Source organism: Linepithema humile, chromosome 5, assembly GCF_040581485.1.
Source record: "Linepithema humile isolate Giens D197 chromosome 5, Lhum_UNIL_v1.0, whole genome shotgun sequence".
Lineage (NCBI taxonomy): Eukaryota > Metazoa > Arthropoda > Insecta > Hymenoptera > Formicidae > Linepithema > Linepithema humile.
Window position 1 is genome coordinate 30,920,370 of NC_090132.1, and position 17,200 is coordinate 30,937,569.

Sequence of the window (17,200 nt, forward strand, 5' to 3'; positions counted from 1 at the left end):
TATTTCCAGTTCTTGAATAAAATTGCAAGGATAAAATTCATTTAAACTATTAACCAATAAATAGAGAGAGAGAAAAAGAGAGAGAAAGAGAGAGAGAGAGAGAAAGAGAGTCAGAAAATGTGGAAATTGTGCTCGAAGCATGATAAATCTAAACGACTGTTTGAATTATTTTTAATTAACGGTGCAATTTTAGAAAATTAGATCAAACTGAATTGAGCACTTTGTTTAACTAGTAATATTTATTTAATTTTATGACGAATGATTAAACTTTTTATTTGTCCACTTTTTATCTCATCGAAATTTTTTAATTTTAGATTTTTCCACATTTGTACGCACAAATCTTTTATTAGCCCGAATTTCACTTTTATTATTACAAACGCGAAAAATCTACTAACACTTCGAAAACTGCTTGCAAATTCTATTTCATCGTCACAATAGAGTTCTCGTATCGTATTTATTTGTAATTGTCCATAATTCGTTCATACAACACAGAGAGAAACTGAATATAATAAATACAATATACACAATACAACTTATAATAATACTCTACAAACAAATTACCAAGCGTATTTTCTCTGTGTGATGGCAAATGTATCGAAAAATCGTTTACCACTCTGATGAGAATATTTTCCGCGCGACATGCGTCATTACGGTGTTTATTATGCATTTATTTCCCGACGCAAACTCGTTTATGCTCCACAATTGCCATGTCATGACGTCGCAATTGTGTGATACGATGGTATCTTCGTATTTGATTGTTACTAACTCGAGAAGTGTTTATCTCACGGAACCTGCGGAAACACAAGTTGACCGGGATAATGGACGCGTTTAATAACGAATAAACCTTCGTTGTCTTTGTAATTAGTATTGCTGATGTATGACTATTGTTAGATTGATCAATTTAGCAGATCGATTAACGATAGAGATAACATCGACACAACTGTTAATCGCAAAACATTTATCGCTCTACATATATGGTATGCTGTTTTATTTAGCTGTATTGATGAAGTTATAGGAAAATTATTCCAGTCTTATAAACGATGCAAAATGCCAAAGTGTTTCTGTATTTCGCGTCTATTAGAAAAATATTACGATATTATTACAAGAGAATTATAATCTTTCCAGCATCACACCGGAGCGTGTAATTGCTAATGCAGACATAATAGAAAAAGAAACCATAATGTAGCGGAAATAACTTCAATACATGAAATAATCGGTAATAAAAATGTATCGGAATGTCATCGTTAATATTATCTGTCGTCCAACGCGATTTTTATTACTTACGACTTTGGGGGAAATCGAGTTCCGCGATCCTTAAGAGATTCAGCGTTGCCCCGGCGTAAAAGGACGAAGCCATCCTTGCTTCCGGGAACAGTATATCATTCCGGAAGTGAAAAATGTTCCGCTTCTATCCAATTCTCCCTACTTCGCAGCTCGCGATAAGAGTATTACCCGATGATATATCGCGGCGCGTGTTTACGATGATATTAAAATTGTTTAATAAAGGCGAATAACGTATGGACGATAATTAATCGTGGATCAACAAATAGTAACAGTAATTCTAAACGCATCGAAAATCTGGATGCATAATTTTATTTATTCAGCTCTCTGTATGCAAACGTATGGCGCGCGCTGCATCGTGTGCACGATACAGCGCTAGATAGCAACGCGTTTATTCGCTAGATAGTAACGCTGCAATATATCACTGCAGAACTTTGCGCTGATATTTGAATTTTTTAGTAAAAACGACATAAATTATTCTTAATAATTCGTCGTAAGAACAAAAGCAACGAATGCGTTAAGTGCTGCGCACTCATATATTCGTTAACATTCACTGAAATATTCATAACGTTGAGTAATCGTACCTTTACGTTTAAGCTTGATTTACCTTAAAGCGTAAAATTCTGCAATTGTGCAGTTTCAACGCGCGCAATTTTTTTACATCTATATATTTAAATATTATAATATTTAAATTCATTACATCCTTCCATTGAGCAGTTTGATCGAAAGAATTTTTATTACTTGATAAGTTGCTACGTAAATTGAGAAGGATATTTGATAATTCTTTGGTCAAATTGAGAATAATGCTTCGTGTCCTTATATTTTTCAAAGTCAATCTTTAATTGATATTTTCCTGTCGACATTTCTTTGAGAGTCGCGAATAATTTCAGATCAAATCTAACAACGTGTTGATTGTTGCATCTAGTTATCTTACGAGCAAAGAAAATATTCTACAAATGTATTTCGTACATCAAAACTTGTAAATGACAAACGCGTTAACGCCTTCTTTTCTTTTCTCTAACATAATTCTGTGTCTATGTGGTAAAACGGAAGCGAATGATGCAACAATGTGGCAAAGAGAGAATTACCAGGAGGAGACATACCAGGAATGTCGGTACCAGCAAAAGCACTATCCCGCGGAATTTTCAAACTGGATAACTTACGCTATGACTGCCATGCTCGGTATTGGCCGCACGTACTGTGGCGGAAAAGCGCCCGATGCGATTCTGTCATTATTTTATTCCGCCCGATGGCTCTGGAATATCTCGATGGTTCTGAAGAACACGCGAGATATTCTTCGCAACGCGAAAAGAGAAGAAGGAAGGGAGCAAATAACCGTACGTTTACTTAGCACTCGATCTCGCATTAACCTTACCCGACTACGAATGTGCATTCCACTACCTCGAAAATATAGCGAAGAGAAAGAATTTGCGCGGCGCACATCACGCAAATTTATTTTCGACGAAACGTATTCAGTTTGATAATTCAAATAGTCATATAATGAACTAGGAATATGGTTAATTCAACCAAAGAATTAATTTCACGCCGATAAATAAAATCGTTAATGCAAATAAAGTCCGCGCAAACCTTTTTGTACATGATTCTCTTTCAGCCCAATAAAATTACTTTTTTCACGAGATTATAAATAGCAATAATGTCTTTGTGTTATTTCAGCCGAAACCTTCCATCGAATTCGCATTAACCGCGTGTAATCCATTTAATTTCCATTGAATCAAGTGAAAAATATATAAAGCATGCCTCTGGTATTTCGAGAATTTTCAGAAATGATCAAGTCGTCAAAGTATCGCGATTGAATATCAGGAAACGCCAAGATCCTGAGAAAAGTATGGACGAAGCGCCGACTGTAATTTCGTCATTATTTCATTCCACTCGATGGCATTCGAACATCTCGATAGCTCCTGCAACGCCAAGTGTTTTCTTACCGCGGAAAGAAGAATAGCCGTGTGTTTGTACAACTTTGGTTTCGCTCGATCTTGATCTCGCATCGCGCGCGTTGAGAACTTTTTCTCGCTCCCGTTCCGCTCCGTAAAATCACTGCCGCGTTCGTTCGCGCAATTTTTCGTGGAATATTAATTTCTCGGAATATCTCGGGCGGTGGAATGCTTCAAGTTGTGATGGAGATAACCCCGAAGCAAACGAGTAAAAGACTCGGTTGCACTCCCAGATAGGGTAACAGAACGCACCCAGAGTAGAGGCAGAGGGACTGGCTAGGGGCGGAAAAAAAGGGCAAGAGTTCCAAACTATGTAGTCTTTAAATGTTGGAAAAGCACGGAACTGTTTTAAAAACTAAGAAAAAGTTTTATTCCTCCAGCGTCTTAAACTCTTGCCACAAAAGTTCTCTGCACCTGGACCCCTTACACGGAAACTTTCTTATTGAAAACTATTTGTTTGCTTTGGCCGATTCGCGACACGCCGAAGCTGTGAACGAAAAATAATGCGATCTAACGATTCCCCGGATAACGAACACCATGCATCGCCAAGGCGAGATTTCGGTAAGATTTAGAAAATCTGCTAGAAAATCTTTCCATTCGAGAGAAAATATTCGTAAATTCTTATTCGTTGAAATTAAGCAAGAGTAACAATATCATGTAAAATAATATCGTCGAATATTAGCCAATTCTTACGATGTATTGCATGTATTGTGTATGATTATATTCACGACGAAACTGCGCAGCTTACGTCTATCTCGATTTTTAAACTAACGAATGAGTTGAGAAACGCGTTATCCCGTAATAATGTGGCACAAATAACGAAGGTAATTTTGTACGTTGGGTCATTAAAACCCGGCAAACAGTCGAGCGTACTTCAAAAGCGGACGGCAGTATGTAATTGGAAAAAATTATAAAACAAAGCAGCAACCACTTTGATGGAGGTAACAATCGTACGTATACTGCACTTGTAAAACGGAACAGAACGTGTTTCCGGTCAGCGGAAAATTATTTAGAATGTTTATTTAACGACGAAAATCTTTGCTCTGTTAAAACTGGCACGCAACAGCGACATAAAGTATCATTCACATAATAATTAGTGTCGTTGCAGTACAATACAGAATATTAAGATAACTTTTTTACTTATTTGCATATTCTAATATATTGCATACATTATGGAGAATTAAATTTCTTGTAAATAAAAATGCGCGTCTTTGAGAAAGAGAGAGAGAGAGAGAGAGAGAAAGCATCGGTTTTTCTACAAAATATGGCCATTCAAAAGTGAACTGCTTTATTATAATATAGCATTTGCAGTTTTATGTAAATGTAAAATACTACGTTGCATTACGATTGCATACCAGAACATTTGCAACGCAGGAATATTCAGTCTTATCTGAATGATATTTAACGCGAACAAAGAGCTTTTTTCTAAGCTATAAAAATCTGTGCGTTTAAGTTCGATCACGATCAAACGGTCGACAATTTACAATCGATGTCGCTCGAGTGCCTAGCGGAAATTTATTTCGCCCTAGGGACGATGTCGATAAAATATAAAATACACGAAAAGCGAGGATCAATGTAGATAATGGAATGCCAAGCGGAGCGCGTTAAGCACAGACACAAATTGGTGCGCCGCACGCGCAACAGGGCTTTCGGCCATAAAATATTATGTCATAAATATCTCGAACTCGGATTAATGTAATCACCAAAATACCAGTCGCCGCGCGGTGCGTAGCAAGTGTACGAGGTGTCCTAGATTTATCGCGACTGTAACTTTTCTCGCAAATTCTTCGATGCGTTTGAACTGTTTTTTAGCAAAACATTTCACAAAATGCCGTCGTCTGCCGCAATTTTATCATTCACATTAAATATCTTAATAATTAAATTTTAAAGTAGTAAAATTTATTTGAATTACATATTAGTCTGCAAAGCTCTTCACAATAGCAATGTGTAGCTTTTATGTGGCATGTAGACTCGTTACATTTCAACATATGGCTTGGCACAATCGACTGTAGTTAGAAATATTCTCTTGTTCCACGATATTTCTGAATAATGTACTATTATTATTATTATTATTATTATTATTATTATTATTATTATTATTATTATTATTATTATTATTATTCGTCTGATCTGATTTGAAACAACAAATTTATACAATAATGTATACAATAGACATAATGGATCACTGGTCGGCAATGCATTTCTCGTATGACACTATAATGTTTGATAAGATGTCAATACATACGTTGCTACTTCTACTACGTCAAATACATTATTTTCATTAATTCATTACTATCTCTGGATCAAAATAATAATTTTCTGATCATAATTGAGAGAATCTCGTGCGAATTAAATTAAAATAGCGGACAGTTTCCAGATGCCATGTGTATCCAAAGTGGAAAAAATTTGATTTATTTTTTTCTTTATTTATAGCGACAGAAATATACCAACCAGCGGTGGTCGGTATTACGCGGATAAATAGAAGAGGTATACGATCCATTATATCATGGCAAGCTTAAACTGTCGTTAACGACTTTCTGAGCACCCCGCATCATATCGTTACGCGGGATTCTCCAGCCTTGTAACGGACTCTGCTTTATCTATGTTTTTTTAATACCTGCTTATGTCGACTATCCAGCACTATCGCGATTTGACTCAGCTATTACGATCTCCCCGTTAATTGCAACGTTACCCCACTGCGACCTGTTGTACGTCATTTGAACACCGCATCGTTACTTTCGCTTCATCATTTTATTGACTTACCTGAAACAAAAAAGAAAATCATTCATTATTTCGCTGCACGGGATACCTTCTAAATTAAGTTTTATCGAGCAGGATTAGCAGAAAAGTAAGATTTTTAAGACCGTAACGTACATATCGATTATCTTAAATAAATACCACGTACTGAAGCCAAATTTTACAGCAAAAGCATTAAATTGTTAACACATTGGGACAACAGTCCCTAAAATTTTAAACCGTTCTATTCAAGTAAAATTTATTTTTATCTTTTCATGTCACATTTTACCTTCTCGCACGCGCACATGTACTCCAACGATCCAAATAAATTTGACCGAAAGATTTTTAAAATCTAAAGCTCTTAAAATCTATTATAAGTTTCACATAGACGCTTTTTATGATATTGAATAAAAATGTCTGCGGTTTCTTTTTTTCTTTATTATGAACGCTACCTGCGAAAAGCTGAATAATGAACTAAGTTTCTCTAACACTTAGCTTCTTTGATACGCTATTAACAACGTATAATGGCATGTTCCTACCTGTCGTAACTAAAGTTTCTTAATTTAGCACTTGACAGGTTTGAGACTTCCCACCTTTATTTAACAAAATTGCACTCTGTTGAGAGAACTTTATTACGGCAGAAATATGTGCCAGTTTCATATTCGTGTGACGAAATCGGGACTATTAACGTCGTTACATATGCTCTAATTTTTACGAAAATAAACTGAAATAGCGGGATATAAATTACAAAAAAAAATTGCAGCAAAATGGCACCAAAAGGAAGGATTTATAATTTTATCATGTACAAATTAAATTTTGTAGAGCGTTATATTAAAAAAGAATAATTTAATTCTTTCTTTTTAATTCTTTAAAATAAAACCGAAACATCATATACGTTGAAAGGTAATTTTTAAGTATTATTTATTAACACGTATCAAAAATTAATATAAGTATTATATACGAACAATTCCGCAGTGACCGTACTCGAAAAATCAACATCGCAAATGAAATAAATAGAAAATCAAGAGCTATATAGCTTTCGCTCGATTTTCAGAAATGGAAATCGTATTGTCGAGCGACGGGGATCGCGTTTCTAGCTTCGAGATGGAGAACGCCGCCGATGAAGCGAGGAAAAATTACCGGGCGGACCCGTGACACGTCGCCGCGTTATGCCACGCCATGCCACGCCGGTAACCAGACGCTTCCGGTTTCATAATAGACGACTCGTGGTTACTGGCGCGAAATGACACGGAAGCGGCAGCACGGCTCTCCCAGACGAAGCGAGCGCCCATAGTGAGTATGGTTGCCTTCGTGCTTCGATGCACCGATTCAATGCCGACGCGGCTGACGATAATTTGAGAGACAGCAAAGAATCAGCTCGAGAGCAAGTCGAGGCAGCGTCCCTGAGACCGATATTTTGCTCATACGCTCATCTTTTTTCGTTCACCAAATAAACCAGAGCGATGCAACAACGCGCTTTATTGCGACGTCCTTAATTCTCACAGAACATATTTTGGTCTACTCTGAAAGACCAAGTTATCATTTAAAAAGAAAATTTTGCTGTATTATCACCGGCAAAGGTACATGACGTCATTTCAGAATTTAAAATAAATTTAAGAACATATATAATGAAGTAAATATTTTTATTCAACACTTTGATTTAAAAAATAACGAACAAACAAATGTCATATTTTCCCATTATTGGCTTTGATGGTTTTTGTGCTGCGAGATCACTATTTAACATTATTTTAATAATTAATTAACTGAATAAGCCTTATGAAAACAAAGCAAACTTTATTTCGTGCTCCATTAACTCGAATACTAATTTTTTCCCTGAAATAGCAACGGTATCAAGAGGTCAAGGAAGTATCAACACGATACAGGTTCGCAAACAATCGTCCACTCCGCTGTCCCCTTGCAAGCCCCCTCTCATCGCGGACAAAGTCCTCGAAACGTTACGGTGCACCGCGCAAATTTACTATGCAAATTAGCAGATGTATTTTCCATTCCCCAGCGAAAACACCGACCGGGGACTGTCGGTAAAAAAATGCATCCCACCGAGACGGCCGAACAAAATGTCCGGCGTGCGAAGAATAATTACGTAATCGCGGATAAAATCCACCGTCGAAAAAGAATCGTGCGATCATGAGCGTCGGCAGGATTTATATTGCGAGTAAAAACTTGTGTATACTTATTTCAAAACAGCATTTTCATTATTAATCCGTTCTTCGCTGCGATCGCATTACAAAATTTCTTATTCCAATCAAAATCTTCATTTCGTCTTCAATTTTGAATAAATTTCTACAAGTTTTCACTCGTGCTACAAATATTTCTTCGATAAAAAAGTGGAGTTAAAATTATTTCTAAACATGAAAACATTTTTTTGAAAGCAAATGTAACGAAATTTCGAAAATTTCAGAATATAGTTCTGTTGCAAAAAAACTTGAAGTTTATCTAAAAGTTTTATAAGCATTACACGCGGTAGAACTTGGATGTTTCTTTTTTTTTTAACTCAGGGATGACAGTATACCTTACTCGTGAAACTCGTGAACGCGACAAAGAAGCTTCGCCTCGTGAACGAACGCTGATTCGCTCCACCCCCTATGTTGTTCTCCATCCACGAAACGCGAAAATTCATGAATACAAGAGCGTCGGGAGCAAAAAGGGAAACGGTACGCGAGCAGGGTGGCAAAACGCGAAGTCTTGTAAGTTTTGCCGGTGTAATGGAGCGACGCGACGCGCGACAAGAACGAACGATAATATTAGGCGCGGTGTGATTTCGGTATGATACAAATTTTAAATTACAACGCGAGTCACGGGGAGGAACGGTAGAGGAAAGAACGGCCGTCGAAGATAATATGCAAAAGAGAGGCTTAAAAAGTAATTACCGCTGAAGAGCGCGGGCTGGTTAAAAATTGGCGTACATAAAAAGTTTTCTAATTTCGAGCCGGTCGAGGACTCCGTAGTTGAGGGGTAGGAAGACGGAGAGAATGGGAGAGAGGAAGAGAGGGAGAGAGATCGCTTAAACCGCGTGTCTGCCGGTATGTACGTTCGCGCGTTAAGCGCGCGGCCGCGTAAAGTATGTGCCGGAGAACACCAAAGTGCAATATGAGCAGCGTGGTCTCGTGGACTAGCGGTTCAAAGTACTCTCGACTAATTGAGAGCTGCGATTTTACGCGATAAATTTTCGTGTTGACCTTAACCCTTGCGTAAGTAGAAAATTATAAACGAATAATCAATATACTTACGCGATTGTTGTTTGTATCATACATTAAATTTTACATGTATGCATTGTCATTAGATCCGACGTTAATTATAAATTATTATCATGAAAGCTTAATATTAATAGCAGTATTAATAATAAAGTCTCTCAATTTTACGCTAAAAGGACCATCTCTCTTCCAAATGGTCTTTATTGAACGCAGTAAGTTTCTAATTTTTTGTGCGCGGAAAAGTTAAAGTTCAGCGAGGTATAACGTAATTCCCAATATAAAAAATTAACTCGAGTGTCACACGTGAACAATGAAAAAAAGAGAGCTAATAAAGAGAAGTAATTTTCTGCAGGCAATAAATCGTTTAAACAATTTTGCGTAACGAAGAGTGATAACAATTATCCATTACATCTGTTATCCGTTACAACGGCGCGTTTAGTTGAAAACAATTTATTCAAGCTCGCCATTATATCAGAAATAATATTAACACAGGCGGGAAAAAACTTGTTGGAGAAAGAGTAGCAATTCCAAGCGGAGTTTTAAAACACACCGAACGGCGCGTTAGCGTTGTGCGAGCGCTGAATTTAAAAAATTGTACGGCGCAGTGTCATTCCATTAACCTAATTACCACCAGTTATTATCACCGCAACGATGATACAGGCGGAAAGGCCTCCGTGGTGACTGTATTGTTGAGGCAAACTATCCAAAGTGCAAACAGTCGCCGACATTTTCTCACCCATGTAAATGCTAATACGCCATTAAAGCCAGAAAAAGATATCATAGCAAACGAAAGTAAGATGAACAACGCCACTGTAATTATCTGCAAAGTAATATGTCTTTTTGCTGTTATTAAAACGTTATCTCATATCGTAATATCCACCCTGTCGTCACTGCGCAATATTTTCCGATGTGGAAAAGTCGCTCGAGTAGATCTCTTTTTCTATTCACACTGACTACATATGTATCGCATTGTGTGTATTTTTTATGTGCAAGAATATAATAAATCGAGATCTGGACGCAATACTGAAAGTTGTTATTTCAAATAATTGTAGCTCCGTAACAGATGCGAAAATCCACGTTCAAAGTCGCTGCAGGAAATGGAATGCCGACATTATATTGCAAAAAGTTCCCCAACATTTTATACAATAAAACATACTGCTACAAATCATATCAACACGTTCGTTGATATCTCTATTTTCCCCTATTTCATAATAATTATAACATGATAGCGATATATAAAATTGGGAAAGATAAATTAAAAATTCTTTTTAATACCTTAGAAAATATCTGTACCAAGATCAGATCTGATCGACGCATTAATTGAATTAATAGTCGAATTAGTAGTCGAAAGTTAATGACAGGCACGTGAGAACACTTGAAATTGAGAATAATGCACATCGTAAGTGTCGTTGCATGCATGAGCAAGCGTTCGCCGATGAGCTCACAGTCAGGCAGGTCTAATAAAGTTTAACGGCGATCCTCGACGTCGCGAGCTGGAATACGTACACGCAATACGATGTCGTCCCATTAACACGTCCGCCTCGGCTCGCTGTCGCAAATTTTCAAGATTCTGCTTATGCACGATCGCAGAACCTAACATTTTAGACAGTCAGGATTCTTTTCTACGTCGTTGGCAAGATGCCGAGTTCGCACAAGACTTCGTCTTAGAATCCTAATTATCATTTGATAATTCTTAATACAAGATACCAGCTGCAGAGCCAAGCACTATTTATAGTCAGCGTCACTACTTATACGATAAGATACAAATAAAAACAAGATAAGCCAATGTGGCATAAAATAATAAGAATTAAAATCTTATCATACTACGCAGTTAAAACTGAGAATATTAAATTATATCAAGACTAAACCATACTTAAACTGGATTCTTGCTTATATTCCTTATTATTTACTTCTTTCTCCTTTTTTCTTTTAATTTTTTATTATTATTGTTATACTTTTATTATTATAGTCTATCCACCTTTCTCTCCGCATATCTATATATCGTCATTGGCTGAACCTTAAATTTCACAAAACCCACTTCAATTAATCCGCTATATGTAGCGTAATACGATCTGTGAGATGAATAATTTTGTTAAAAACATGTTTTTTCGTGACAACAAATCAGGTGGACCTCCTCGTGTCAGAATACAGAAAAAGTCGCATATTCGCGAGATATCTGCTCAAATCTTAGAAAAACTCATCGAGAGTTCCCTGATTTCTTCAAGCAGAAAAAATTCCTTGACAATTCCAGACTTCTCAGGTTTTTCTAGGTAATAGACATCCTGATTCGATACCTCGACTTCTTGCTGCCTGGTGGAGCACATTTCACTAGAACAGCTTTAACAACAGCTTGCGGAATATTACTACAGAACCCTCTCGGTTGTATTCTGTTCTCCATCCTCGTGGCATGACAGTCGGCACTCGGGAGATCCTTTCCTCTTTCTCTTCCTTCTCATCTCTATCGTCTTATCTACCTATCTACCACCTACTTTCTTTTCTTATTTCCTTCCTTCCTTCCTTCCTTCCTTCCTTCCTTCCTTCCTTCCTTCCTTCCTTCCTTCCTTCCTTCCTTCCTTCCTTCCTTCCTTCCTTCCTTCCTTCCTTCCTTCCTTCCTTCCTTCCTTCCTTCCTTCCTTCCTTCCTTCCTTCCTTCCTTCCTTCCTTCCTTCCTTCCTTCCTTCCTTCCTTCCTTCCTTCCTTCCTTCCTTCCTTCCTTCCTTCCTTCCTTCCTTCCTTCCTTCCTTCCTTCCTTCCTTCCTTCCTTCCTTCCTTCCTTCCTTCCTTCCTTCCTTCCTTCCTTCCTTCCTTCCTTCCTTCCTTCCTTCCTTCCTTCCTTCCTTCCTTCCTTCCTTCCTTCCTTCCTTCCTTCCTTCCTTCCTTCCTTCCTTCCTTCCTTCCTTCCTTCCTTCCTTCCTTCCTTCCTTCCTTCCTTCCTTCCTTCCTTCCTTCCTTCCTTCCTTCCTTCCTTCCTTCCTTCCTTCCTTCCTTCCTTCCTTCCTTCCTTTTTTCCTTCCCTTCTTCCTTCTTGCTTCTTTCATTCTTTTCCTCTTTCCTCATTTTCTTTCTTTTTTCTCTCTCTTTTCCTTACTCTATACAGCACATTTTTCAAATATGTCTCTACCCGAGTAAAAATCTGACGTAGTAAAGGGATCAAGTGGTATCTCCCCGATATCATTGTATAAAATCCTCACGAGCAAACCATCGGTTCCAGGATTCATCGCGAGCACGTTCGCAACAAACCAAAATGACGTTGCATGCCTCATCATTATGGTCGTTGCATATCTCTCATATGTGCGCTCAAAAAAGACACATATCCTTTTTTCCTGTATCTCTTTCCGTCTTTAACGTACACCAACAAATCATCCACTATCAAATTTAGAAGTGTGTTCGACTGTCAAAAGTGTTAAAGCTGTCAGGACTTTAAAACTATTGTCGATAGAGAGCTTTCAAACAATTATCTAAGTAATTTCCACCTTTCTCATTAAAACATATAACTTTTTAATATACATACTTTCTTTCTTTTATATCCCACTTTCTACATAGATAAAAAACTAAATTATCTTGTATAATTATAATATATTACATTTTGCGTATGTAAATTTTATCCTCTTTACAAGATGATTAGGTTGCTAATTTTAATCAAGATGTTATCTTAGTATCCACAGAATATTATTTGCAAATCCGGCGATTCTCTTTTCTACGAGTTATTTTAGTAATGCGATAATTAATTCAATTACTTTGCCATCACACACTGTACAGATCTATTTTATTAAATTATTTTATTATAATTTTATAAAATTAAATGTCTGTTATCATGAAAAGTTATCATTCGGTAAAATTTGCTTGTCCTCCTTTTATATTATTAGAATCATATTCTCTAATTGGAGTTTTATTAATTGAATTCAACTATTTAAATATCTTCTTAACTCTTGTAAATACTGAAACACCATTTTCGTTTTAAATACATCTAAAATGCTAAAATTATTGATTGATCAATTGCACTTTAACGGTAAATTTAGAATGATAATATCTATAGATATAGATTGTACTTGCATCATTGCGGTTACACATAAAGTCACTCGGCGTAAGTAATTTTTCCGTGCACTGTCGCGCATCCCTTCGGTGGACAACACACCCTAATAATACGTTCGTTATGAAATTTAAGGGCGCCCGACTGCTGTCAAAGCTGTCGCGTATAAAGCGGGGTCTCTCGATGAATAGCTGCGACTCAACGGCCGACTTTACTCGAGTTAATTAAACCCAACATCGCCGGAATAAATTCACTTAACTTCGGCCAAAGTGACGGCTTAGTCATCGGTAATGCAATATCCGTTTCTGATCGCCATTATCATTAAATATCAATCGCTCTATCAAATTGGAACAAGCATAGATGATGTGCTATAATACTTATTACTGTTTGCAACTTTGCACTTGCTGAAAAAAAAACTTTTCTACTTAAATTCTAGCCACATTTTTAGTTTTGATATATACAACAACAATAAATTGCTTATTCTCAAAATAAAACATGAAATGAAAGAATAACATTGACAGAAGAATCGACTAAGTTACGACTCGCTTCGCAATATTCTCATTAATGATAAATAAGACTGTTCTCAGGATATTCAGACGAATGAATTTATAGTCGAAGCAACAGGAAGCAAAGGGATGAGAGGACGAAGAGAAAAGGGGCAGTGCAGAAAATTAGGAATAAGTATCTAATAACTGAAAAATGTGTCCTGGTATCCGGGCGCAGGCGGAAGGGGGATGGGGGCGGCAGAACGTGCAGAGAAAGTCAATGAGGGGATGGCGAGTCGACGACGCAGAAATGAGAGCCGTACGAGAGGAATGACAATGGTACGGCAGCCACGGAGAGGGTTTAAAACTTCAACCCCTCCTGGAAAATTTACAGTGAGTCGGATCCGGCCGCGTCATTAAACACGTTGTTTCATAATTCACACTACGATATGTCTGTGCCTCTCGCCCTCCGCCCTTTTCGCCCGCCCGGTCGCGCGGCTATTCGTTAATTCTTCCGTTCTCGTTGAATGAGTATATGTGCAATGCACTCTCTCAAGTGCTTCAAGATACGTCAAAGCCAAATTAGTCTCTCGTTTCTCGGCACAAGTATCGGCATATCAAAAGGTCAAATTTCAATTCTAAAGCGTGTGCGGTAAGCTATACTGTAGTGTCTAAATTTGTATCAGTCTTTTCTAGCTCGATAAGCAGTGATTTAAATATTTCTAAGAGTGCATTAAATATTGTACACGACGAATAATTTGTATAATGTATAATTTCTTTAAACACATCGATAATTAAATAATATTTAACATAGCATAAATGTTAAAAAGTCCTTAAAATATTTACAGTATCATTAACTAATCATTGATAGAATTGATCAATATTTCCATATAAAATAGCCGTATTTTTAATGAAACATTTCCTGCGATCTTCAACGAGATATACATATAATACGATTTGATCTCTAATGGTTTATAATGAGTTTATCTCTCATTTTTAATTCACATTCCGCTTCCGCGTAATAGGATTAATCCGTCGACATTGTATAATGAGAAATATGCAAATCTGCCATGCATCACGTCGCACGGTAATAACAGATGTTTCATATACCTAACAAAGATAGATGAATCGAAATATTTATGCACTTACATCTCGCGCACACGAGAGGCTTCTTCGTACATTCCCCGCAAGACATGAATCATAAATGTAAAGTTTTGTTCAAGTTCTTCTTAACCACCTGTGGAAAATTGTGCAAAATCCTCGAAGATAAATTAGACAAATCAGTGATTCTTACAACGTATTTCGCAATATTTTAAATATTATATTCCGTTTCAACTAATTGCTTTCAGTGTTAATCATATTGAAATTTATGTAACATTTATTGTTTAAATATTCCATGTATGCGCCGCATTTTTCTACAACAAACAATACCCAGAGAAGATCTGAGAATCACTGAATTACAAAACTTTCGCGAGCGCGCTTCACGCGGCGATTTAATTAATCAAGCAACGCCAGCTAGTGCGCTGAAGATCGGGATTATATTGGCAAACGTACAAAATGCACGAGTACTCACGATATACCGGAAAGTCGCAAACGCATACTTTTATTTGCACAGTCGAGCCTAGGCGAAGAGATTTAACAAGACGGACTTGTAAAATATTCCATTTCAAAGCGGCAGGCTTGCCGCTGAACCGATACCGGACTTGAAGCGCCGTTTATTTACGGAACGAAAGTTCGAACGTATTTGATCTTACTCGCGCTTGTTGCAAATGAAATAAAATTAGTTCGTTCCTTTCAGCCGTCTGTATGCACAGCTAACTGCTTGTACCTATACCAATTCTGGTGCCGCCGACTCATCGAGATGAAACCAGACAAACTGCGGCAGAACGTTTCCATGTTCTCTCTCCAGAGACTTCACCACGGCGACATAGCTGTCGTTAAAAATGTTATTGGCGAATAAGAGTACTCCTCGAAGTGCGATAATACACGCCGACTTTGAATGCTAAGTGGTTCCAAACTGCCACGCTTGCAACTGACTCTTCGCGAGACTAGTCGTCCATTTAAGAAATTCAATTCTTCGACATACTTGGAAGTATTAATAAAAATTTAATAGAAAGTCACGAAAAATGTTGCAACTTTTCACATGCAGATTGACTCTCTGTTTTTATTCATATAGCCTTGCTTCACTTCTATTACGACTCTATCTAACGGAATTACTCAAGATATCGTGAAAGTAGCTAAAATAAATGGACTCGTATCAAGTCGGTAATAGGAAACGCCGGAAACGCCAAGACTATCAGCAGAGCGCGAGCGACATCAGGAGTCGGCGCGAGCGACATCAGAAGCTACAAAATGTACCGATATCTCTGATAGTCGGGACGACCTTCTGTAAGGGGGGTACCTTCCTTCTCGGGGGTACGTCGGCTTTGCAAAGCCACTTTAAGGGCGATATTGGGAGACAGGGGAGTCCATTACGAAGAAGTTGCGGTCTACATTGCCTCATCAGGAAGTCGTTAACCTAGCCCACCGACACTCCTCTCACGTCCCCTCTCCGCGCTCTCCACTTATGCTCCTGTAACGGTTACCCTTACGTAGTTGCGAGAACCTTTGAACTGTGCCCTCTTCTCGAATATAACACAACTGTAAGTTTATCTTGGATACAGTCGAGAACGTGTATTGCACAAGATTTTTACATCTTTTACCTTTTAATTTTTACGACCACCACTACGTTTCGATTAACGTTGTAAAGTTTTTTCTATGGAAAAAAAGTACGCTATAATATTGAATCGATTACACTTTTGTAATGCAAAATCTTCACTGCATTTGACAAGACTGCAAAGCGCTCGTAAAGTTTCACTTCGACGGTATTTAAAAATGCAAATTACGTGAATTTCAATTAAATCTCGATGAATCCTTTATAAATAAATCGTATAATTTTATTATATATTTCAATCAATTATTGAATCTCTTTCAAGAATAATCCTTCGCAGTTTAGACGAACTCTGGTTACGAGCTAGGCGTGTGATTGGCACGTTGATCTTCAAATCGCCTTAAAGTATTGGAAACTATATTAGCCGGATCGAATTGACCTTAGTATACTTAGTACACTAAGTTACTTCCGCGCTGATCTCTTGATCTTCAATTAAAAATCTAAACAATCTAAATGTTTCAATCAAATAATAGAATCTGGGCATGCAAATGTAATAATTTTATCAAAAAAATTTTATCAAAATTTAAGTCAGGTTATCTTTCTCTATATTTGCTTATACATCGATTGCATTTTTATTTTATAATATTGTGATTTGCAAAGTAATATTGTGATTTACTCAAAGAAGATTATTTTCATAAAAAGCTATGTCCAATAAAATGACATAATAACGTAGAACGCGTACGAATAAATGTAACGAATATGTCATTGATAAGCTGAATTGAATCTTAAAGAGCATTTTGAAAAAGATTCATTTCCAACGAGTGCAACAGTTAATCGAAATCGATTCTCAATAT

At 37.2% G+C, this 17,200-nt stretch overlaps 1 protein-coding gene across 20 annotated transcripts in view; it reads right to left on the reverse strand.

Annotated features, from left to right (window-relative positions):
- The window catches only part of mbl (muscleblind), a 363,403-nt gene that overhangs the window by 219,910 nt on the left and 126,293 nt on the right, over window positions 1-17,200 (reverse strand). The window contains exon 3 of one of the 20 annotated variants that reach the window (XM_067355306.1): window positions 60-5,996. The exons of the other annotated variants lie outside the window; for them this stretch is intronic. Coding sequence (XP_067211407.1) covers window positions 5,985-5,996 — 12 coding nt within the window. The 3' untranslated portion in view covers window positions 60-5,984. Of the gene's footprint in view, window positions 1-59; window positions 5,997-17,200 lie in introns of those variants that run through there. 20 annotated transcript variants of the gene reach the window in all.